The sequence below is a fragment of the Muscardinus avellanarius genome (genome assembly GCF_963383645.1).
Source record: "Muscardinus avellanarius genome assembly, chromosome: 1".
In the NCBI taxonomy this organism is placed as follows: Eukaryota; Metazoa; Chordata; class Mammalia; order Rodentia; family Gliridae; genus Muscardinus; species Muscardinus avellanarius.
The window spans coordinates 139,150,669-139,176,188 of NC_137786.1; the positions used below are offsets into that span (position 1 = coordinate 139,150,669).

The 25,520-nt window shown below is 37.5% G+C and overlaps 1 protein-coding gene across 1 annotated transcript; it reads left to right on the top strand.

The window, feature by feature from the left end:
* Positions 1-4,511: 4,511 nt before the first annotated feature.
* On the top strand, positions 4,512-25,319 carry LOC308279613 (NXPE family member 1-like; the record flags this gene model as incomplete). The annotated part of the gene is made up of 5 exons (XM_080719714.1): positions 4,512-4,610; positions 9,510-10,243; positions 13,291-13,352; positions 23,751-23,963; positions 24,784-25,319. The coding sequence occupies 5 exons, from the start codon at positions 4,512-4,514 to the stop codon at positions 25,317-25,319; spliced, it is 1,644 nt and encodes a 547-aa protein (XP_080575840.1).
* Between the last annotated feature and the right edge of the window lie 201 nt (positions 25,320-25,520).

Below are 25,520 nucleotides of genomic sequence, written 5' to 3' on the forward strand. Positions count from 1 at the left end.
AACTTATATAGACCTGTAATTATAGTTATCTTATTGGGCCATAGATTTTAAATTTCACTAAAAAAGAAAAAGCTAATTTAATAAATGTCCTAATTCTATGTGACTAGATGTTAATTATTTCTAGCTTCTTCATGTGTTTAAGGTATTTGTGTTTCCAAAGTATGTTGACATTCTAACACAAAACTTGACAGAATAATTTACCAAGCTAGTGTCTTCTACACAAAAACTGTTACTAATCACAGTCATTTCACAAGTTTATTTTTGTGAGTTCTGAATTGAATTATAATCATCTTCAAGGTAGGCATGGTGGTGCACATTTGTAATTTCGGTAACTGGAAGGTTGAAAACAGGAGAATCACAAGTTTGAGGACAGCCTGAGCAAGTAGTGAGACTCGCATCAAACTAGCAAAACACTGCTTCAAAATAAAAATAGGCTGGGGATGTAACTTGGAGGTAGAATGCCCCGGGTTCAATCACAGTACCACAAACACACACAAAAGATAACCACATTTTTTAAGCAAAGACAGTGAAATATGCCCAGACACATGGCATTTGGGACTTTGCTACTCTGATTAAGGCAAGACATTAATAACTTATACGTATATTTTGACATTAATAGTATATATATTCATATTTAAATAATATATTTGTCTTACCATTGTTCAGAACTTGGAGAGTTAAAAACATACAGGTTTAACCAGGCATGGTGGCGCACGCTTGTAATCCCGGAGCTTGGGAGGCTGAGACAGGAAGATTGTGCAGGTTCAAAGCCAGCCTCAGTCACTTAGTGAGGCTCTCAGCAACTTAGTGAGACCCTGTTTCCAAATAAAATATAAAATAGGTCTTGGAGTATAGCCCAGAGGTAGAAAAGCTCCTGGGTTCTACCCCCAGTACCATGCACACACATACACACACACACACACACACACACACACACACACACACACACACAAACTCATACAGGTTTAATATATACATGTATATGGAAATTAATAGCAAATATATGTATTAAATGATGATTTATTTATACTACCTAATATTTTCAGAACCAACAGAAAAATGGGATTTGTTCTTTTACCGATAATTTTGTTTTGTATTTTTTTAATAAAAATTTCTAGGTATTGTCTGTTAATGTTTGACAAAATTACAACTCCTAACAAAAGAAACTTTTGTTGAAATGTTAACCATCATATCTAGGACATATAGACAGCAAATCTAAGACATGTTTTTAAAAGAGTACTGGTAAAGTGCATTGTGCATATATGTCACTATCTCCCTAAACTACATTATTATGTGAGACATCAATCAAAGTACAAATAAAAAAGATATATATATTTTTAAAAAGACTGCTGAAACTGACTTTATGGGTGCTCAACAATCAAACCTTAAGAGAACAATTAGGAAATAAAAGGGCTTTAAAAAAGTAAGGGAACACCGGGCGTGGTGGCACATGCTTGTAATCCCAGCATTTGGGAGGCTGTGACAGGAGGATCATGGTCTGAAGACAGCCTCAGCTACTTAGTGAGGCCCTTTGCAACTCAGTGAGACCCTGTTTCAAAATAAAGAATAAAAAGTAGGCCTGAAGGTGTAGCTCAAAGTTAGAATGCCCCTGGGTTCCATCCCAAGCACCAGGAGAAAAAAAAAGCAAGGGGCCAATATTTTACAACTTGCCTCCAAGGAAAATTAGGATAGAGGGAATGATGGGACTCCTCTAAGGAGCCTATAACTTTAGTAGGTTATCCAACCTTCCAATAAAAGAGATTCCAAAGACCCCAGATACTAGACAATACCAGTGCCTATTCAGTAAAAAGGTGAGGCAATGGAGAAGGAAATTTCACAAATATTTCAAACACTTATCAAAAACTATAACCGGAGAAAGTGCTGCTTTTTTTTTTTTTTGGTGGTGGTACTGGGGTTCCTGGAAGCCCTTCTAGCTCTGAGTTACACTCCCAGACCTATTTTGTACTTTTTATTTTTGAAAACAGGGTCTCTTAAACCAGCATGACTGGCTTCAAACCTGCAAGATCCTCCTGTCTCCGCCTCCAAAGCGCAGGGATTACAAGTGTGTGCCACCATGCCTGGCTGAGAAAGTGCTCGTTTGAAGGTTAAAAAAAAGAGCTATACTGAAGCCACTTTAAAAAATCCCCAGATAATTTAACTAGACATCTTTTGACTTTGGAATTCCCTATATTTTATATTATAATATATAATGGTATTTCTTTTAGGCTCAAAGAAGAAATAATATGACACTGATGTACAATTTTTTCAATAGAGTACTTATAAGATTCTATAAAGCTAAACCTCTCTTGATGTTTTGCAGGTTCAGAATCACCAGACACCACAAATAGAGAAGATTCCTATCCCAGTAAATTATTGGAGAGTCTGTGAGTCTTGTTCAAAAATTTTAAAACAAAATAACCTGTTTAACTAAGTTCCTCTATGTACTATATACTAGAAATCTTGCTTTTTTTTCCCCACTCTTCTGGAACTTTTCTTCTTACCTATGGAAATTTCTAAACCAGGAACCTTAAAGATAAAGATTTAATGGAGTCTCCTATAAAAATGGAGATATGACAAATGTGTACCTATGGAAAACTAGCATGCTTGATTCACAGATGACTCTACCAAACATACAGGAACAGAAAAAAGAGTGATAATATAATTTTTTTTTTTTTTTTTTGGTGGTACTGGGGTTCCTGGAAACCCTTCTACCTCTGGGCTACACTCCCAGACCTATTTTATATTTTTTTATTTGGAAACAGGGTCTCTTAAACCAGCGAGGCTGGCTTCGAACCTGCGCGATCCTCCTGTCTCTGCCTCCCAAGTGCGGGGATTACAAGTGTGCGCCCTCCTGTCTCTGCCTCCCAAGTGCGGGGATTACAAGTGTGCGCCACCACGCCTGGCTAATAATATAATTTCAATAGTAAATTATTAGTACAAATGAATCAAGCCATAATAGTCAATGTCCTAAATTGTATACTGTGCACCAAGTTTTGTACCATAAGGACTTTTCACAACGATATATACTGACTTATGGTGCGGTGCAAATGAGTTAGCTACCTGGATTCTTCTGAAATGTTAATAAGTGGTAAGTGGATGGTCCAGGATAAAGAGTTAAATATGTACTATCTAAGGTATGAGGATTCCCCTGGCTGTGTTGTTTTACTATTATGTATAATTCAAGGAAAATCACTAGCTTCAGATCTGAGATTCAACAGCAATTAGGTCATATAACATAATCACAGAGATTCTTTCCTACAACATGGTTAGCTTCTTGGGAAAATTTTAAGTGATTTGTTATTATGTTTATTTTTTACTTGTACATGTTATTTGAATACTACATGTTATGTAATTTTTTACCTAAATGTTTAGATATGTGTACCTCACCACCACCTTTTCAGGGGTCTTTTTTTTTGTCTTTTTGGAATCAGGGATTAAACCCAGAGCGCCACACCTGCAAAGCAAGCACTTTGCCTCTGAGCTAAATCCTGGCCCCCCCACCACAACCTTTAAAACATAACTAACTGCCCAGCGTAGTGGAACATGCTTATAATCCCCACGCTTGGGAGGTGGAGACAGGAGGATTGCAAGGGTTCAAAGCCAGCTTCGCTGGCTTAAGAGACCCTGTTTTCAAATTTTAAAAAAAGTATAAAAATAGGTCTGGGAGTGTAGACCAAAGGTAGAAGGGTTTCCAGGAACCCCAGTACCACAAAAAATAATTAATAACAAACATAAAATTAAAAGTATAATTGGTTTATGCAATTTATATTCTAAGTGTATGTAGAATTAATAATTTGTTAATAAACCCTGGTATAAGCAAATCATTAATAAGTTGTCCAAACCTTCATATACACAAGTACATAAATCTTAAAATTAATATATCCTACACCTTGACATCAAGGTAGACTTGGCATTCAACTGCAAAACAAGCCCCCAAATATTTAGTATTATAAATACTTATCAATTTTCTCTTTTTTCAAGGAAACTGGCCAATTCTTTGAGGATAGGAAAAAACAAACCTCACATTGCTCATGTTAGTTGTGAAATGTATCCCTAAGGACTATATAGTCTGGGTTCCCTACTTAATGATAGCCAAGGACTGTAGACTTGAAAGTCTCACCCAGAGGGAAAACATGCCCCAAACATGCCCGGTGCAGGACCATTCCAATTTGGACTCTGATCAGCTGTTTGTATGGACTTCCCAGTCGGTGATACGAGATGTTGCTACTTACCTCACTTTAGTGAATGCACATATTGCATATAGCATGAAGTAAATTGTCCATATTGATCTCTATGCTTGCTTCTATAATGCATTTGCCTTCATAAAAAAGCACTAGGTGGGCAAAGGGGTCAGTAGTATGAGTCACTGGTTAGGAGAGGGAACAAAGGAAGTGGATCACCCAGGAAAACAAAATCTCAGAGGCAAATTGCAAGTTAAGAATAATGCAGAGTACTTAGATTCGCTTTTCATGGCATTCTGTCTCTTGTGTCTTTCCTAGAATGAACCAATCATGTCCTCACTTATGAAGCTTCAAAAAACACTGCTGATGTTGATGTCTCTTTTAGTCATTGGCTGGATAATTTACATCATTACTCAAAACTCCACAAAGGTAGGAACAGTTTTCTCCAGCTTGATTTGAAGCCTCCACCTGTGTGAGCTGCAACCACTCAGAACCTGTTCGTCAATCCTGTTCCTTCTCTCCCATTCCAGTCCCACTTGTTTTGTTCTTTCTCTAGCTAACTTCAGAAGAATCATGGACACTACCTCCTTTTTTTTTCCCATTTCATCTTTAATCCCTCCTCCTCCTCCTCCTCCTCCTCCTCCTCCTCCTCCTCCTCCTCCTCTTCTTCTTCTTCTTCTTCTTCTTCTTCTTCTTCTTCTTCTTCTTCTTTTTGGTGGTAGTAGGGGGGTTCCTGGAAGCCCTTCTACCTCCGGGCTACACTCCCAGACCTATTTTATATATTTTTATTTGGAAACAGGGTCTCTTAAGCCAGCACAGCTGGCTTCGAATCTGTGCGATGCTCCTGTCTCTGCCTCCCAAGCGCGGGAATTACAAGCGTGCGCCACCACGCCCGGCTTCAATCTCCTAATCAGGATTCAACCTCCCACATTCTCCCCCTATAAAACAGCCCTTCTGAAGGTCACCAACTTCTACTTTACTAAATGAGTACTTGTCAGTAAATCAGGCGCAGACATTCCATGACTGTGTAAATCCAGTTTGCTTTTGTCATTTTGTCCATTATTTCTTTGTACTTGCAAAAGTCATTGTCCTAGTGCCCGGCATGGTGGCGCACACTTGTAATTCCTGTGCTTGGGAGGCTGAGACAGGAGGATTGCAAGGGTTCGAAGCCAGCCTCAGCTATTTAGTGAGGCTCTCAGCAACTTAGTGAGACCCTGTTTCCAAATAAAATATAAAATAGGTCTGGGAGTGTAGCCCAGAGGTAGAAAGCCTCTGGGTTCCACCCCCCAGTACCACCAAAAAAAATAAAAAAGTCATTGTCCTAGTAACCCAGTTTCCTTTACTGGTTTTTTTTTTTGGTATTAATCCATATTTGAAAATCTTTTTTCATACCAAGATTACAGAAATCTACCCAATTAAAATATTTTTCTTGTCTACTTCCATTGTCTATATTGTCTATATTGCAATTTGTTGTTAAAAATTATGAGGTGTTGATTTAATTTCACTTTTTGATGTGGCTGTCTACTTACCCTAATCTTATTACAATCTCCAATCTATATCTCCACTGATTTTTATTATAGCTTCTACAGGATACTAAATATATATAATATATAAATATATATGCATATACAATATGTATTATATATTTTATACATTATATATTATATATAATATTACATATTATACATATATATTATATGCATTTTATATATAATATATATTATTATATATGTTATGTATATTTTTATTGATTTTTTACTGATTTTTATTGCAGCATCTACAGGATTATATATATATGTATACAGGATATATATATATATTATATACAGGATATATATACAGGATAATATGTATACAGGATATATATATATATAGGATAATATATATACAGGATATATACATACATGTTAATATATATACTTTTATTTCTGATTTATAGTTATGTTCTTTGTCTGTTCATGTTCCACCCTATTCCAAAAGATTTGTAAGCCAAATTTTAATATCTAGTAATGCTAATGGTACCCTCACACACAAGTCACCTCTGCTTTGTTATTCCTCATATGTTTTTTGGTTACTCTTGCTTATGTATCTATTCAAGTGTACTTTATAAATGACCTGTGTGGGCCAGAAAATAATCATAATATTTTTCTTGTGATTTTATCAAATGCACAGATTAAAAGTAGTAGTGCCTTTATGATGTTTTCTACACAAGAACATGGTTTCTTTCCATTTGTCCCATTTTATTTCCTAAAGTAGTCTTATGAGTATTCTTCATAGAAATCTTAGACATGTGCTAAATTTATAACCAATTATTTTGTCATCTCTGTACCTCCATATATTAGATCATTTATTCAATTTTATTTCCTCTCTGGTTTTAGTCTGTGTATGAAAGCTATTGATTTTTATATATAAGTTCATTGCCTATTACTTTGCTAAATACTTGAATTATTTATAGTCATTGTCCCATTAGTATTTGAGTTTTATAGGTAACTATCATTGCATCTGAAAATAAATGTGTATGTGTGTGTGTGCGTGTGTGTGTGTGTGTGTGTGTGTGTGTTTTACTGGGGAATGAACCCAGCATCATTCTACTCCAATCTATACCCCCAGATTTATTTTAGTTTTATTTTGAAACATGGTCTCACAATGTTGATGAGAGTCTACTTGCCAAGGCTGCCCTTAAACCTGCAATCCTCCTGTCTCAGCCTCCCAAGTACTGGGATTATAAGCATGCACCACAAAGTTTGCCTCTCTAAAATTCTTTATATTGCATTTTTAGATATTCCCATTTAGGTCTTTAATTCATTTGAATCTTTAGGATGCAGTATGGGATAGTATTTTCAGGTTTTTTTCAGTATAGTAAATGATTTTCCCAATACAATTTATTATATAATTTCTGTGTCTGTGTGATTCTAAAGATTGAACTCAGGGGTGTTCTACCTCTAATATACACCCCAGTGATTTTTATTTTGTTATTTTGAAATAGGATCTTGCTAAGTTACTGCACATTCACCTTGAATATGAAATCTTCCTGTCTTGCCTCCAAAATACTAAGATTACAGGAATGTGCCCAGCCTAAATATAATTTTCTGACTCCTGATTTTGCTGCAAACATGATAAACTGCTATGCATAAAGAAGTCTGTTTCTAGAGAAATATATTCTATTTAATTGATTTACTTCCTTAATACTACACTTACACTAGCCTTTTACTAATAGAATTTATGCTAGTGTTAGTATAATTTAAAATAGTTCCTAGCTATATATGGTCATATACCTTTGACAAAATTTTAGAATAAGTTAACCTGATTACCCTTATCTCATCAAATAAAAATTCTCTTGAGAATGTAATTAGATATGGAAAATGTTTAAATTGTTTTTTAGGAAAATTAACATTTATTTTAGCCCTTCTCCACATCAAAGTGCTACACCTTTTTATTCATTGAGGAATTTTAAAAAGTGTTCCCAAAAGAGTTTCAAAATAACTCCATCAAAATCAGAGCTTATCTTCTTTGCATTTTCTAAAAATTACTCCTGCAATAGAAAATATTGTGAATTTTATATTTTTAGATTGTATTCAGCCCCTAGCTGACTTTCTTAATGCCAATAATTTAATAACTGATTTTCTTGGTAGAGGTTCACAGTACAGACAGAAAACAAAAGAATAAAAAAGAAAAAATAACAGCTTTATAATTCTTATACTGCTGTGGTATTTTTTTATTTCTTTTATTTGATTGCTCAGGATTTATAATATGTTGAACATTAATCTAGTTGGTGGTAGCCAACATTCTTGTTTTCTTGTTGGCTTTGAAAGGGTTTAGGTTTTTATTTATTGAATGTTAATGATAAATAAATTTTTAAGTATTTTAAATGCTTTTTAGACAACTGCAGAGAGTCAATAAATTTAGAAACAAAAAATTATGAGATTTTGTCTTTAATGCACTAAAATATAAGTTACATTGAGAGATTTTTTTCTCTGGAGGTCTCTTTACAATCCTGATTTAATCCATACACAACTATGAGATAGATAGATAGAGAGAGAGAGAGAGAGAGAGACAGACAGACAGACAGACAGACAGACAGACATGGACAGACACAGAGATGGAGAGAGAGAACTCTTTATCTACCTAAACTATCTATGTACATCTTTCATATACACATCTTTTATATGAATGTATATCTTTTATATATGTACTTATGGAGAGAAAGAATTTAGAAGACATGTTCATGAGTGAAATAAGCTTTTACTTTCCCTGTTCTGTGCTTGTCAGGCTTTAGTATAAAATGTATTAATATATTTTAAAATTAAATTGGATAGTTTTCCTCATTATATGAGATATAAATATTTGTATTCACTGATTAAAAACTCCTCAGCCTCCTAAAAATAAAAGTAATTAGTCGTGGAGAAGTCATAGGAAGAACTCTAAACGAAGAAGGAGAAACCATAAATGAGCAAATAAGGTGGCTTGAGGGTGATGGTGGGGGAGGAAATTTCCAAATACACATGATGTACACTCACAAATATATCAAGGTCAATCACTAAGCCAAACTTGAGAAGGAGTGAGGGGGAAGAAATGGGGTTGGAAGTGGGGAAAGACTGAATGAGTGATATGTGCTTGTATCTTGTATACCTCTACCATCTTGTACACCATTAAGATGTATGACTGCAGTGCACCAATAAAAAATAATACTAAAATAATACATGGAGTACACCAAAGGAAGGTAAAGAATTAGGGAATTCAAAAGAGGCCACAGCATAAAGCCATGCTAAGGCTGGACTTTACCCTGAGAAGCATGAGCAGACACTGAAGAGCATTAAGAAGGAAGGAGAGGTGAGTAGAGGTTTACTTTAGAAAGACTGACTTAGCTGCCAGGAAGAAAACTGAGTGGAAAATCCACCAGAAGTCTGAAGACTTCCTATGAGGTCTAGTACAATCTTGACATGACTGGAAGATAATTGATAGTAGCTTACACCATGATCCATTGGAGAAAAAAAGGACTATCAGACATAGGTAAAAGAAAAAGATACTGAGGTGAAACTAGAAGATATTATTGATTTGAAGTTGTATATGAAAAGGTACCAGCACCAATTTACTACTGATATGTATTCTCTGTACTCTCTTTCTCAGCTTGAGTATATTTATCTATAACTGATCAGGCATTCTCTAAAATATTAAGGTAAAAAATATTTATATTTTATACAAAGTTACCAGAGAATTTAAATACGATTGATTATGATAATAGGTAAGTAAATATTCAAATACATCATAAGTAAAAAATGACTAAGAGCAGCTTCATTTCATCATATGTCACATTTCTCATCTTTTCAGCTTTGGTCTGCTCTAAACTTACCCATTTTCCTCCCTCAATGGAACACCTCCTTAACACCCTCATATCCTGAAACACCAATGAGCTCAGTAAAGTCACTGACAGAGACTGAGGAGAAGATAAGGGAGATCCTGGAGAAACTAGACCAGCTGATCCCGCCCAGGCCCTTCACCAATGTGAATGCCACCACCAGCGCCGAATACTGCAGGGCGACAATCCTCAACCCTCAAGACACATACTGCAGAGGGGACCAGTTGCACGTCCTGCTGGAGGCCAGGGACCACCTGGGACGCAGGAAGGAATATGGAGGGGACTTCCTGAGGGCCAGGATGTTCTCCCCAGCCCTGATGGCGGGTGCTTCAGGAAAGGTGACCGACTTCAACAATGGCACCTACCTCATCAGCTTCACTCTGTTCTGGGAGGGCCAGGTCTCCTTGTCTCTCCTGCTCATCCACCCCAGCGAAGGGGCATCGGCTCTCTGGAGGGCAAGGAACCAAGGCTATGATAGAATTGCTTTCAAAGGCAAATTTGTTAATGGCACCTCCCATGTCATCACTGAATGTGGCATAGTCCTCAACTCAAGTGCTGAACTATGCACATACCTGCATGGCAGAGACCAAGAAGCTTTCTACTGCATGAAGCCTCAACAAATGCCTTGTGAGGCCCTGACACACATGTGCACTGAACAACAAAAAATTTCTTATCTTACTGTCAAGGAGAAAGATCTTTTCCATAAGTGAGTATATGCTGGGCTCTGCACCAGCAGGGCACTGGACAACATGATGAAAAAACGCTCTTGAGACTTTATTCTTGGTCTCCAAGAGGTGAGAGAGGAGAAAGCAAACTCCTCGAGTAAAATTCAGCTCTTCCTTTTATTACAGATATACAGAATTAAGGCTGGGTCATTAAATCATTAACTGTCTCTGGCTTAGGAGAAGCATTGTGTTAGGAAATTTTGGAAGATAAGTTATTATCTGAGAGTTTTGCAAAGCCACAGAAGTTGCTGTCTTCAGCTCCCTCCTTGGCGTCTTCTGCCCTTCATCAGTCTTATGCCAAATCAAGCAAGAAGCTACAAATTCTGAAGCCAATAATTTTTAGACTTACAATAGTTTCCCATGAGTATACCTTTAAATACCATGAGAGTTGTTTCCAGACAGAGCTGAGCTGTCTGTCTCAATATTCATCATGATCCTCACAGATGTCTCCTGTACTGCAGGTTCAGGTGCTGTCATGGGGGCCCCTGTTCATGACTCCATATTATAGTTTGCATTTTCATGAAAATGTTCTTTAAAAGAGGGCTTCACAGTTTGGACATCTATGATATATACACCTATACTTCTCCTTAACAGCTGGTATTGTCACATTCAGTCATTGTATTTTACTATATACCTAGGTTTTACAAACTACCTTCTGTGGGAAAGTATTCTATGTATTCATAGATGCTCCACTAAAAAGAAAGTCCCTGGTAAGTGTATAATAGCAGCATGCTCCTTCGCCTCTCATTTCATATTCTGTAGACTCTGCCTCTTAAATATCTTTTGCATATATTCATTTTTCTCCATGCCTAGTCCTGCTTTCCAAGTTCAGATTACCATCATGCCATCTAGAATACACTGACAGTTTCCCAACTGGTCTCCCCCTCCACCAATCACATCCTCCTCTAACCAGCTCTACACTGCAGCCTGAGCAAGCTTTCTGAAAGCCAGCCCCCATGGGTCATCTCAAGTTGATATCATGGTCAGATGTATCTCAGTATGCACTTCACAGGGTAGAGGAGTGCTTCATCTGTCCCAAGTTCTGCCCTAGAAGTTCCTGGAAGCTCTGCCTTTGAAAAGGCTCCTTATGCTCAAGCATCAGCATATTTTCCCTATCACTCCTGGCTGCAGCCACACAATGCCGCTCTTCTCTGATTAGAAACAAACAGATGTTCACTTCCTGTCTCCTTGTTCTCCACTGAGCTGGAAAACATTTCATTACTTAGAATGAACCTTCAGGGTCTCTTCATGGGCCACATTGGAGATTTTCAAAACTATCTGCCATCACAAGTCCCAGAACTGTGAACCAAGTCCTGAGACACCTATCAATTCCAGAGTCCTCTGTTCATTTGCTAACTTTCCATAGGCCTCAGTCTACTTCCTTTTCTCTTTCTATTCTGCCAAAATCTCCTCCCTTCCTGCAACACACATTCTATGGGAATTTAATGTCCCTTAGCTTGGTGTCACTGAAATGCTAGGTTCCCAGAAATCACTTTCTTAGCAATTTTCAGTCAAGCTTTGAAAATATTTTTTCCTTAAGCTTTCAAAAAATATACTTAAAGGAAGTAAGGGTAAATACCAAACATGGAAATATAATATACATTCCAGAATCTTACCTACTATCCAAGCTTTGGTTCTGATCTATACAGTTCATGACTAAGCTATACGACTTACTTCTGAATAAGTACAGCACAGCTGGGTTTCTATTTCTTCCTTTTTATCTCTGATGGTGCAATTCACCAAATCTCTTCCCATCCACTAACCAACCAATCATCCTTATGCCTAAATCCCAGTAAAGAAAAAAAACATGTTTGTCATTTCATTTCATGATATTAGACATGAGGAGACATCCAAAATAAGGATGATCCTTGAGGCCCCATTATCCCTTAACACTTTCCTGCCTACCTCCATTTACAGTGAGAAAGAGAGAGAGGGAGGGAGGGAAAGAGAGGTTTAAGACAGAGTACAAACAAAAAAGAGTGGAGGTGAGGATAGGCTTGAAGCATTTAGAGTCAGTAGGAAAGAAATGCAGTGTACTTTATGCATGTTTCAAGTTGGACACCACTTTTTGTCAGCCACTTTGATAGTAGTAAGGATACAGAAGTAGACCAGACAAATGCATTACTTCCTCCACAAAATTTAGAATCCAGAGAAAGCAAGTACGTAAGAAAAACTGAAGGTGAATAGAGCAAGAAACATAGCTAAAGATGAAAACAAGGGCCCTGATATAAGGGGTCCATGTGCCATGTAAGGGGCCTGAATTCCTGAAGAAAGTGATGGGGAGATAATAAAGAGTTTGAACAATAATGCAGTTGCATCTGCAATTGGAAAAAATGTTCTGGCAGTTATGTTAAAGAATTTAAGTGGGATAAAACTGAGACTAGCTGGCCAACTAGTAATTCAAAACTATTATATAAACTTGAATATGTTGTGTAGAAGCAGGTAGAGAACTTGCAGATTTGTTAAATAGTTTGAATCTAAATTTCCAGGACATGCTAATTGCATGTGGCAGGTAATTAAAGCTGCCTGAATTTCGGGTATAGTGCTTGCCTAGTATATATGATATCTTGGGTAGAATCCCACTACAAAAAAAGAAAGCAAGAAAGCAAAAAAGAAAGGGGAAAGGGTATTCTTCCAAAATCCTAATTCATTTTCAATACCCAATATGTCTCAAATTTACAATAAAAATTATAGTTTTCATGCCAGGCATGGTGTCGCACACTTGTAATCCCCATGCTTGGGAGGCAGAGACAGGAGGATCGCGCAGATTCAAAGCGAGCCACGCTGGCTTAAGAGACCATTTCCAAATAAAAATATAAAATAGATCTGGGAGTGTAGCCCGAAGGGAGAAGGGTTTACAGGTACCACCAAAAAAAATAATAATAAATAATAATAATAATAAATATATATATATATAGTTTTCAGTTATAGAAAATTAAACATTATTTCTCATTTACAAGCAACTGATTCATGTTCCCTGTGTTATATGGACACATGATCGGATAATGTGTTGTCTTATTTTTTGAAGGTCCAAAGTAGGAGTAGAACTGCTGAATGACCATAAACATATTAACGTCTCTGGATGTAACAGTAAGTCTGCTCTATCCTGTGGTAGGTGCTGCTTGCCACATATCTTATGCAGAAATACATATATCAGTGTTTTTGTTTTTTGTTCTTTGTTTTTGCAGGTCTGGTGATGGACCTCAGAGGCATTTGACCTCTGAGCTATACCCCCTCCCCTATTTTTTATTATTTTTTGAAACAGGATCTCACTAAGTCGCGGAGGGCCTCACTAAGTAGCTGAGGCTGTCGATCAACTGTGATCCTCCAGTCTCAGCCTCCCAAACGCTGGGATACAAGGGTGTGCCACCACACCCAGCTTACATCTGTGTTATTAATAGTAGTTTTCCTGGAGCATAATTCCTAACAGGTATCACAGTCAATCATCCTGAACTTTAAAGAGAGAAATCAATTCAAGTAAATATTTCAAACTATTTACAATAAGTTTCATTTTGATTTATCTGAAAGGAGGAAGTATTAGTATCCTCCAATCATCTCCTAGAGTCTGTGGTGCTGTTCAGATGTCTTTGATGGACACGATTGGCTTCAGAGCCAAGAGACTGAAACAGCAATAAAGAGTTTACTATCAAAGAAAAGCCCAGGACCAAATGGTTTCCCAAGTGAATTGTATAAAACCTTTATAGAAGAGCTAACCCGAATACTACTCAAACTATTTCGTGAAATAGAAAAAAGCAACACACATTAAAATCCACATCAAGAAAATCATACACCATGACCAGGTAGGGTTTATCCCAGAGATGCAAGGCTGGTTCAACATATGAAAATCAATCCATGTAATTCACCATATAAAGAGAATCAAGGACAAAAGTCACATGATCATTTCAATAGATACTGAAAAAAATTTGATAAAATTCAACATCCATTTATGATAAAAGCACTGCAGAGAATTGGATTAGAAGGAACAGATATCAACATTAAGGCAAGGATGTCCATTATCAACACTTCTCTTCAATATAGTACTAGAGACTCTAGCCAGAGCAATAAGGCAAGAAAAGGAAATCAGAGGAGTACAAATAGGAAAAGAAGAACTCAAACTTTCACTATTTGCAGATGACATGATACTATATTTAGAAAACCCAACAAACTCAACCAAAAGGCTTATAGAACTGATCAACAAATTTGGCAAAGTATCTTATACAAAATCAATCTTAAAAAATCAGAAGCTTTCCTGTACACCAACCATAAATCCACTGAAAAAGAAATTCAGAAAACACTTCCACTCAGAATCTCCCACAAAAAAAATAAAATACTTAGGAATAAACTTGACCAAGGAGGTAAAAGATCTCTACAAAGAAAATTATAAAACACTGAAAAAAGAAATCGAAGATCTTAGAAGATGGAAGGATCTTCCATGTTCATGGATTGGCAGAATAAATATCATTAAAATGGCCATCCTTCCAAAAGTGATCTACAGATCCAATGCAATGCCCATTAAACTACCAAAATCATTCCTCACAGACATAGAAAAATCAGTCCTTAAATTTATCTGAAATAACAAAAGCCCAGAATAGCCAAGGTAGTTCTCAGCAACAAAACCACGCAGGAGGAATCACAATACCTAACTTTAAACTATACTACAAAGCCATTGTAATAAAAACAGCATGGTACTGGCAAAAAACAGATACATAGACCAATGGAGCAGAATAGAAGACTCGGAAACAAGCTCACACACCTTCAGCCAATTGATTGTTGACAAAGGGGTCAAAAACATACACTGGAGAAAAGATAGCCTGTTCAACATATGGTGTTGGCAAAACTGGTTAACCATATGCAGAAAATTGGATATTAATCCCACTTTCTCACCCTGTACAACAGTCAGTTCAAGATGGATCAAAGACTTAGAAATCAAACCAGAGACCTTGAAGCTCCTTGAAGAGGGCATAGGTCCAACACTGCAACACATAGGCACAGATAAACACTTTCTCAACAAGACCCCAAACGCACAACAAATTAAAAGGAGAATCAATACATGGGATTGCATGAAACTGAAGAGCTTCTGTTCAGCAAAGGAAACTGTCAAGAACCTCAATCAAGAGCCAACAGAATGGGAGAAGATTTTTGCCACCTACACCACCGATAGAGGACTAATATCTAGAATATACAGAGAACTCAAAAAACTCAACACTAAGAAAACAAAGCATCCAATATCAAAATGGGCAAGTGAACAAAATAGTTCACAAAAGAACAAATTCAAATGGCCAATAAATGCATGAAAAAATGCTCAACATCACTGGCAATCAGAGAGATACAAATCAAAATTACCCTGAGATTTCACCTAACTCCAACTAGAATGGCAATCATTCAAAACACAAACAACAACAGATGCTGGTGAGGATGTGAAGAAGTGGGAACTCTAATACATTGCTGGTGGTATTGCAAATTAGTGCAACCACTTTGGAAAACAGTATGGAGAATCCTCAGAAGAATGGGAACAAATCTACCATTTGATCCAGTAATATCACTTCTGGGTATCTACCCAAAAGATAGGAAACCAAACTTCCAAACTAATGCATGTGTATCTATGTTCATAGCTGCACAATTCACCATAGCCCAACTATGGAACCAGCCAAGATGTCCATCAACAGATGAATGGATTACAAAACTGTGGGATATGTACACAATGGAATTTTACTCAGCCATTAAATAAAACTCAATTACATCATTTTCGGGGAAATGAATAGAAATGGAGAACATTATGCTAAGTGAGATTAGTCAGTCACAAAAAATAAGAAATAGGATGCTTTCCTTAATATGTGAAAGCTAAGGAGAAATGGGTCATAGGAGGAACTCTAGGTGAAAAAGGAAATCCAATAGAGGAGCAAACAAGGCAACCTAAAGGAAGAGAAAGGAGGGGGGAAGAGGAAAACCTCTAAAGCACATAATGTACTTAAACATATCAAAGTCAACCACTAAGCCAAGCAAGGGAAGGACAGACGGGGAGGGAATGGGGTGGGAATTGGGTAGGGGTTAAATCAGTGATGTGTACAGGTATGTACACACAAGTTTTTTACCCCAATATGATGTATGAATATAATGCACCATTAAAAAATTTTAAAAAATAAAATAAAAGAGGTTAAAAAAGTATTTTAATTGCACACATAAAGCAGTGTTATATATAAGGAACAATATTTATACTACCTTAGCTTTAAAATAACTTTATAAAACCTGGTTTACCAACAATATTGGTAAACTTGGAAACTCATAATGATTTATTATCAATATTTTTTTCATTTCTTTAGCAAACATTTATTGGGGGTCTAATAGGAGGCATTATGAGAAAATGGAGAAAAGCAAGTGCTTTGATCTGAAAAACATTCAATCCACCAATATTAAAAAAGAAGCAAAATATAAAAGGATTTATGTTAAAGTTAATATTTGACTGAGCCCTGAAAGGTATTTGTAGTCAGAGAAACCACATAAAGATCATGGGTAGAGTTGCCAAAGTTAAGTAAATAATAACACAGGGTAATTTTGAGTAGTTTTCTAATTGCTGATATAGTGAGAGACAAGAAAAATATTGTAAGAAGCATATATTTAGAAGAAGAGCAATAAGGCAAGAAAAGGAAATCAAAGGAGTACAAATAGCAAAAGAAGACTCAAACTTACAGTATTTGCAGATGACATGATAATATACTTAGAAGACCCAATCAACTCAACCAAAATGCTTAAAGAACTGATCAACAAATTCTGCAAAGTGTCTGGATGCAAAAGTTAATTTTTTTTTTTTTTTTTTTTTTTTTTTTGGTGATACTGAGAAGGAACCAGGGGCTTTCTACCTCTGGACTCCACTCCCAGACCTATTTTCTATTTATTTGGAAACAGGGTCTCACTAAATTGCTGAGAGCCTCACTCAGTACCTGAGGCTGGGTTCAAACCTGTGCGATCCTCCTGTCTCAGCCTCCCATGCCCTGAGATTACAAGCATGCGCTACCACGCCCAGCTTCAAAATCAATCTTAAGCCGGGCGTGGTGGCGCATGCTTGTAATCACCACGCTTGGGAGGCAGAGACAGGAGGATCACACAGGTTTGAACCCAGCCTCAGGTACTGAGTGAGGCTCTCAGCAATTTAGTGAGACCCTGTTTCCAAATAAATAGAAAATAGGTCTGGGAGTGGAGTCCAGAGGTAGGATTCCATCCCCAGTACCACAAAATCAATCTTAAAAAATCAGAAGCTTTTTTGTACACCAACCATAAATCCACTAAAAAAGCAATTCAGGAAATACTTCCACTCAGAATTTCCCACAAAAAATAAAATAAAATACTTTAAAATAAACTTAGCCAAGGAGGTAAAAGACCTCTAGAAATAAAATTATAAAACACTGGAAAAAGAAACTGAAGATCTTAGAAGATGGAATGATCTTCCATTTTCATGGATAGGCAGAATAAATATCATCAAAATGGCCATACTTCGAAAAGTGATCTATAGCCGGGCGTGGTAGCGCACGCTTGTAATCCCCGCGCTTGGGAGGCAGAGACAGAAGGATCGCGCTGGTTTGGAGTGTATCCCAGAAGTAGAAGGGCTTGCAGGAACCCCAGTACCACCAAAAAAAAAAAAAAGTGATCTAAAGATTCAACATAGTGCCCATTAAATTACCAAGATCATTCCTCACATAGAAAAATCAGTCCTTAAGTTTGTTTGGAACAAAAAAAAAAAAAAAAAAAAAAAAAACAGAATAGTCAAAGTAGTTCTCAGCAACAAAAGACATGCATGAGGAATCACAATACCTGACTTTAAACTATACTACAAAGCCATTGTAATAAGAAAAAAAAAAAAAAACAGCATGGTACTGGTACAAAAACTGATACATAGACCAATGGAGCAGAATAGAATACTCACATAAAAATCCACACTCTTACAGCCAATTGATATTTGACAAAGGGGCCAAAAACTTATACTGGAAAAAGACATCCTGTTCAACAAATCATCTTGGAAAAACTGGTTAACCATATGCAGAAAAATGGAAATAAATTCCACTTTCTTACCCTGCACAAGAGTCAATTCAAGATGCATCAAAGACTTGGAAATTAGACCAGAGACCTTGAGGCTCCTTGAAGAGGACATAGTTCCAACACTGCAACACACAGGAACAGATTAAAAAAAAAAAAAAAAAAAAAAAAAAAAAAAAACCTTTCTCAACAAGACCCCAAAGGCACAAGAAACTAAAAAGCAAATCAATACATGAGACTGCATGAAACTGAAGAGGTTCTATTCAGCAAAGGAAACTGTCAAGAACCTCAATCAAGAGCCAACAGAATGGGAAAAGATTTTTGCCACCTAATCCTCTGATAGAGGACTAATATCTAGAATATACAAAAAACTCAAGAAACTCAGCACTAAGAAAACAAATAACCCAATCAAAAAATGGGAGAGTGAATTAAATCGAAACTTCATGAAAGAAGAAATTCAAATGGCCAATAAATGCATGAAAAAATGCTCAACATCACTGGCAATCAGAGAGATGCAAATCAAAACTACCCTGAGATTTCACCTAACTCCAACTAGAATGGCAAGCATTCAAAACACAAACAACAAGAAATGCTGGTGATGATGTGGAGAGGTGGGAACTCTAAGACATTGTTGGTGGGATTGCAAATTAGTGCAACCACTTTGGAAAACAGTATGGAGAATCCTGAGAAGATTGAAAACAACCCATTTGATCCAGCAATACCACTTCTAGGTATCTATCCAAAAGAAAGAAAACCAAAGTACCAAACAAATGCATGAGTATCTATGTGCAAAGTGCACAATTCACCATTGCCAAACTATGGAACCAGCCAAGATGTCTATCAACAGATGAATGGATTACAAAACTGTGGGATATGTACACAAAGGAATTTTACTTAGCCATAAAGGAAAACACAATTACATCATATACAGGGAAATGGATGGAACTAGAGGACATTATGCTCACTGAGATTAGTCAGTCACAAAAAAATAAGAAATTGGATACTTTCCCTAATATGGTAAAGGTAGAGAAAAATAGGTAACAGGAGGAACTCTAGATGAAGAAGGAGATCCTATACAGGAGCAAATGTACTTAAACAAACACATCAAAGTCAATCACTGCTGGACATGGTGGCACAGACTTTTAATCCCAGCATTCATGAGGATGAAACTGGAGAATCGCGGTTCACAGACAGCCTCAGCTACTTAGTGAAGCCCTCCGCAACTTAGTGAGACCCTGTTTCAAAATAAAGAATAAAAAATAGGACAGAAGCCGGGTGTGGTGGCACACGCTTGTAATCCCAGTCCTTGGGAGGCTGAGACAGGAGGATCTTGCAGTTTCAAAGCCAGCCTCAGCTACTTAGTGAGGCTCTTGGCAACTTAGTGAGACCATTTCCAAATAAATTACAAAATAAGGCTGGGGGTATATCCCAGAGGTAGAAAGCCCCTGGGTTCTATCCCCAGTACCACAAAAAAATAAAAAAGAAAAGAAAAGAAAAATAAAGCAGGAGGTATATCTCAGAGGTCGAATGCATCTGGGTTCATTCCCTGACCCCCCCCCCAAAAAGTCAATCACTAAGCCAAGCATGGAAAGGAGGTATGGGGAGAGAGTTGGGTGGGGATTGGGTATGGCCTAATTGGATGCGGTGTATATGTATGTCTCCACAAGTCTTTTATCCCATTAAGATGTATGACTACAATGCACCAATAATTTTTTTTTTTTTTTTTTTGGTGGTACTGGGGTTCCTGGAAACCCTTCTACCTCTGTACACTCCCAGACCTATTTTATACTTTTTTATTTGGAAACAGGGTCTCTTAAAGCCAGCGCGGCTGGCTTTGAACCTGTGCGATCAGCCAGGCCTGGTGGCACTTGCCCATAATCCCTGTACTTGGGAGGCTGAGACAGGAGAATTGAATGCTTTTGTTGTTTTGTATGTATGTATGTATGTATGTATGTATGTATGTATGTATGTATGTATTTATTGTACTGGAGATGGAACCCAGAGGCATTCTACCTCTAAGTAACACTCCCAGCCCTATTTTTTTTATTCTTTATTTTGAAACAAGGTCTCACTGAGTTTCAAGGGCCTCACTAAGTAGCTGAGGCTGGCCACGATCTGCGATCCTCCTGTCTCAGCCTACCAAATGTTGGGATTACAAGCATGCACCACCATGCCTGGCTAGGATTAAATGTTTAAGACCAGCCTTAGCGTCTACAGTCATACCTCCTTGAACACGCCCGATCTTGTCTGGGACCAGCATTAGCAACCTAGCAAGCCCCAGTTTCAAACCAAAAAACTTTAAAATAGGGCTGGGGTATACCTTGGAGGTAGAATGACTCTGGGTTCAGTCCTTAATACCCCCAAAAAGTATTCCTTGTTAGAAGAATTCCAATTTAATGTTGTGCCCTACGTTTTTTAATCTTACCATCTTTTTTATCTGATAACTCTAGCCTTGAGCAAAATTATCATGGATCTTGTTCAATAGGCCAAGAAGGTGAGCAAATGGTAGTATGTAGCCAAGGATGAGGCTAGAAAGAGAGAGAGATAAAAATCACAAAGGTTCTCAAATGCCACACCAAAGATCTCAGTGTTTATTCAGTATTCTTTGGAAAGCCACAGAGACCAAGGAGGAAGACAGTGGTGTGATCCCTTCAGTGTTTTAAAATGCCAGCATGCAATTGATCAAAATGACCTATAGAAAGGCATTGGTGTGGTGTGGGGGTGGGGTTCTGGGGATTGAACCCAATGCATTTTACCTCTGAGCTACATCCCCAGCATTATTTTTTATAATTTTATTTGGAAGCAGGGTCTCACTCAGTTGCTGAGGTCCTCGCTAAGTTCCTGAAGCTGGACACGAATATGCAATTCTTATGTCTCAGACTCCCAAGTACTGGAATAATAGGCATGCATCATCATTTTTGGCTTAGATAGACTAAATGGCATATAAAATGAATTTTTATGAGTAGGAAAAAATATGTTTCTGGATGGGATGACAATTTTGAAAAGAGGTCAGTTTTCTCCCCATTGGTTTCTTTTTGCCAATTTCACAAAGTGGCTAAAAACGAAGAAAATGCATTATACCGTACTTGTATAGTTAGTTCAAAAGGCCAATATAAGTCTCACTGAGCTACCATCAAGGCATAGCAGGTCTGTTTTGCTTTCTAAAGACTATACAGACGAAACTGTTTCTTTGCCTTTTCAGCATCTAAAGTCTGCCTCCATCCCTGTACACTCCCCAACCACCGCAAATGCCCAACAATGGGTCAGATTCATATGTCCTATCTTTCTCCTACTTAGGAGGGCTAATGAGATTATACTGCACCTTCAGATAATCTCTCCTCATCTCAAAGTTCATAATCTTGGTCACAGCTCTAGCATTCTTTCTAGAACTGTGAATGAACGTATTACAACAAATTTTTAGTTATTCTGCCTTTATTTAATTAATTTATTTATTTATTTATTTATTTAGGTACTGGGGCTTGAACCCAGGAGCATTCTACCTCTGAGCTACACCCCCAGCCCTATTTTTTAACCTTTAATTTGAAACCGGGTCTCACTAATTTGCAGAGGGCCTCATTAAGTTGTTGAGGCCGGCCGCAAGTCCACAATCCTCCTGTCTCAGCCTCCCAAGTACTGAGATTACAAGCATATGCCACCACACCTGGCTCAGTTATTATGCCTTTAAAAGCAAAACAACTTCCATTTCTCCCTTTCCTCCTAGATGAGCTACAGATAACATGTGGGAAAGAAAAAAGCCCTGTTAGACTGTGAAATTGAGCCATATGTTAAGAATGGCAGAGCAACCAGACAGAAGAAACCAGTGTTCCTGACACCTGTAATATCATCTTAGCCCTAGCCTGCTTACTCTGGAACTGTGTTGCAAGGGAAAAATACATTTCTATTTCTTATTATTTTGGCCTTTTTTGTAGCATTCAAGCTTGTTTCCTATCTAAAATGGGAAGTTGCATCAGTACAGAAAGACTGATGTAACCAAACCTGAAATATGAAGGGTAAGGAAGTAGCTCAGTGATGGAGTGCTTAACCCTGCATGCATGAAATTCCAGGGTCCATCCACAGCACCATTAAAAAGCAGAAACCCTAAACTGTGAGGCACTTTCTCCGCAGTAGGGTAGCAGCGTAGAAAGTGGCCAGGAAACACACTGTGAGACACCAGATGACTCCTTGTGTGCCATGGCAGAACATTTGGTGCCCTGCCACATAGAATACCTTGAAGGCAGAGCATGGCAGAACTTGCTGAAATATCTCAGGATATTCGTTTGTGTTGGAAGTTGCTGTCACTTTTAGTAAAATCCTATTTTGAAAACTAACTTGTATTAGATGTTTTTTACTGCTTGAAGGGTTTATTTGTTTTTGTTTCTTTAATAGGGACTGAACCCAGTGCTCTATATGTAAGCTAAGCCCCCACCCTTTTTTTAAGATCTAAGTTGCTAAGACTGGCCTCAAACTACAGTCCGCATGTCTCAGCTTCCCAAGTATTGGATTTACAGGTGTGTACCACCATGCCCAGCTGAAGTTTTTTGTTTTTTTTGGTGTGTGTGTGTGTGTGTGTGTGTGTGTGTGTGTGTGTGGTTCTGGGGATGAAATCCAGGGCCTTCTACCCCTGGGCTACACTCTCAGACCTATTTTATATTTTATTGGGAAACAGGGTCTCACTAAGTTGCTGAGAGACTCACTAAGTGGCTGAGGCTGGCTTCGAACCTCTGTGATCCTCCTGTCTCAGCCTCCTAAATGCTGGGATTATAAACCTGTGCCACCATGCCACCATGTGTGTATATATTATAATATGTAAGTAATTTTTTAAAACATGAAATAATCACGATTATTTCTTCATTGACGGAACAAAGATAAGTGATGAAATAACAAGAACACCAAGTGGTAGACCACTGACCTCTTCAGACTAGACAAAAGACTCAAGTCACTACAGAATCAGTAGAGATGGGGTAGGGAGAGAACATCAAGACTTAACTAATGACCAGATGTGGGAGAAAATGAATAGGAAAGAGTCAAAGTAACTCAAAAATCTCTCAAAAGAGTGAGTAGGAGCATCTAAAAGAAAGCTGGTGATACAAAAAATTGTATGAGGGCCAGGCATTGTGGCACATGCTTGTAATCCCTGTATTTGAGAGGATGAGTAAGGAAGATTGCAGGTTCACTGGATAGCCTCAACTACTTAGAGAGGCCTTCTGCAACTTAGTGAGACCTTATTTCAAAATAAAGAATAAAAAAATAGGACTCGGGTGTAGCTCAGAGCTACGTAGAATGCCTCTGGGTTCCATCACCAGTACGGCAAAAAAAATAAAATAAAATAAATAGTACTAGGAAGGGACAGTAGCATCAGGAATTAGAAGACTAGAGAAAGATCAAGAAGAGGGTCATAGAAGAAGTCAGGCTGCGTCACAGTAAGGTTTCAACACTTACCATGAGTATCTCTCTCAGGAGGGCCTGAAAAGGTAAGAGAGAAGTGCCAAACTGGAATGGAGCTTCCTGTCCCTGGTGGCTACACCTTACAAGAAAATTGGATAACAACATTTTGCAACCAAATTCAGTTAGATAAAAGGAAGATAAATGGCTGCTTGAAAGGGAAACTCATTTACCTCCTTGGAGACTCTACACTACGTCAGTGGATCAACTACTTTCCCAAAGTTTTAAACAGTATGTAGTTACTTTATACTCTTGATTTAAAAATAGTTTTAATGAAGTCTTTTTATTCTATCACTTGGGTTGTTTAGTTTACCACTTTATTTAGCTTTCTATATTTGAGTCTTTTAATTTACAATAGATACTATACTCTCTCATAAGAAATGTTGTTCCTTCTAATAAACTTTAATAAAACCTTTACACTTTGCCTGACATTTCACACATAGGAACTAATAATCTACCCTAGAGAGGGCAGGATGCCTCCAACAAAAATATCCTGGTGCTGGGTGTGGTGGGATGCATCTATAATCCAAATAATTTGGAGGCTGAGACAGTAGGACTGAAAGTACAAAATCAGCCTCTGCAACTTAGCAAGACTCTCAGCAACCTAATGAGACACTATTTCAAAATAAAAAATAAGAAGGGTCAGGCATGATGGTACATGCTTGTAATTCTAGTATCTGCGAAGCTGAGGAAACAGGTTCGCGGCTAGCCTCAGCAATTTGAGAGGCCCTCTGCAATTTCATGAGAACCTGTTTCAAAACAGAAAATAAAATAGGCCTGAGTGTGTATCTTAGAGGTAGAATGCCACTAGGTTCCATCCCCAGTACCACAAAAAAGCAGGTCTGGGGGTATAGGTCAGGGGTAGAATGTCTCCGGTTTTAATCCTCAGCACTACAAAAAAAAAAAAAAAGGAAAGAAGAAAGGAAGGAAGGGAGCGAGGAAGGGAGAGAGGAAAAGAAATTCTATGTTGGTATTGGTAAATGATGTGATAATCTTTTATAAAAGTATTAACTGGTGCCTTCTAGCTAAAGATCTGCTTTTTTTTTATCAGCATTGAAATCCTTTGATCTTCATGGAACTGGATATTTTAAGAAATATTTGCTTGTGGATACTGAAAGGAATATTCATATTCAATGGAAAAAACACAGCTATCCTTTTGTCACTTTTCAGTTCTACTCTGTGATAGATGAGGGTTATATCCCTCTGGAAATTGACCGGATATTAGGTGACAAAAACACAGTTGTCGCCATTACCTTTGGCCAGCACTTCAGACCCTTCCCCCTTGACATTTTTATCCGTAGGGCTCTCAGTGTCCGAAAGGCTATTGAACGATTGTTCCTAAGAAGCCCAGACACTAAAGTGATCATTAAGACAGAAAATACTAGGGAGATGCACGTAGTATCAGAGAACTTTGGAGACTTTCATGGTTACATTCAGTATCTAACCATGAAGGACATTTTCAAAGATCTCAACATAGGTATCATTGATGCCTGGGACATGACCATTGCATATAACACCAATAATATCCACCCACCTAATCCTGTGATTAAAAATCAGATCAACATGTTCTTAAACTATATTTGCTAAAGCAGAAATGTATACAATCACTAACAACCAGTCTCTGAAAATCATCTCATGTATACTGTCAACAACATTTCTATCATTTAAGGACTAAGAAGATCAAATTTTTTAAAATGTGTTTTGTCAGGAGAATGAGAACTGAGATGGGATGCAAATCCAAAAAAAAAAAAAAGAGAGAGAGAAAATAAAAAATGAATGATCATGCTG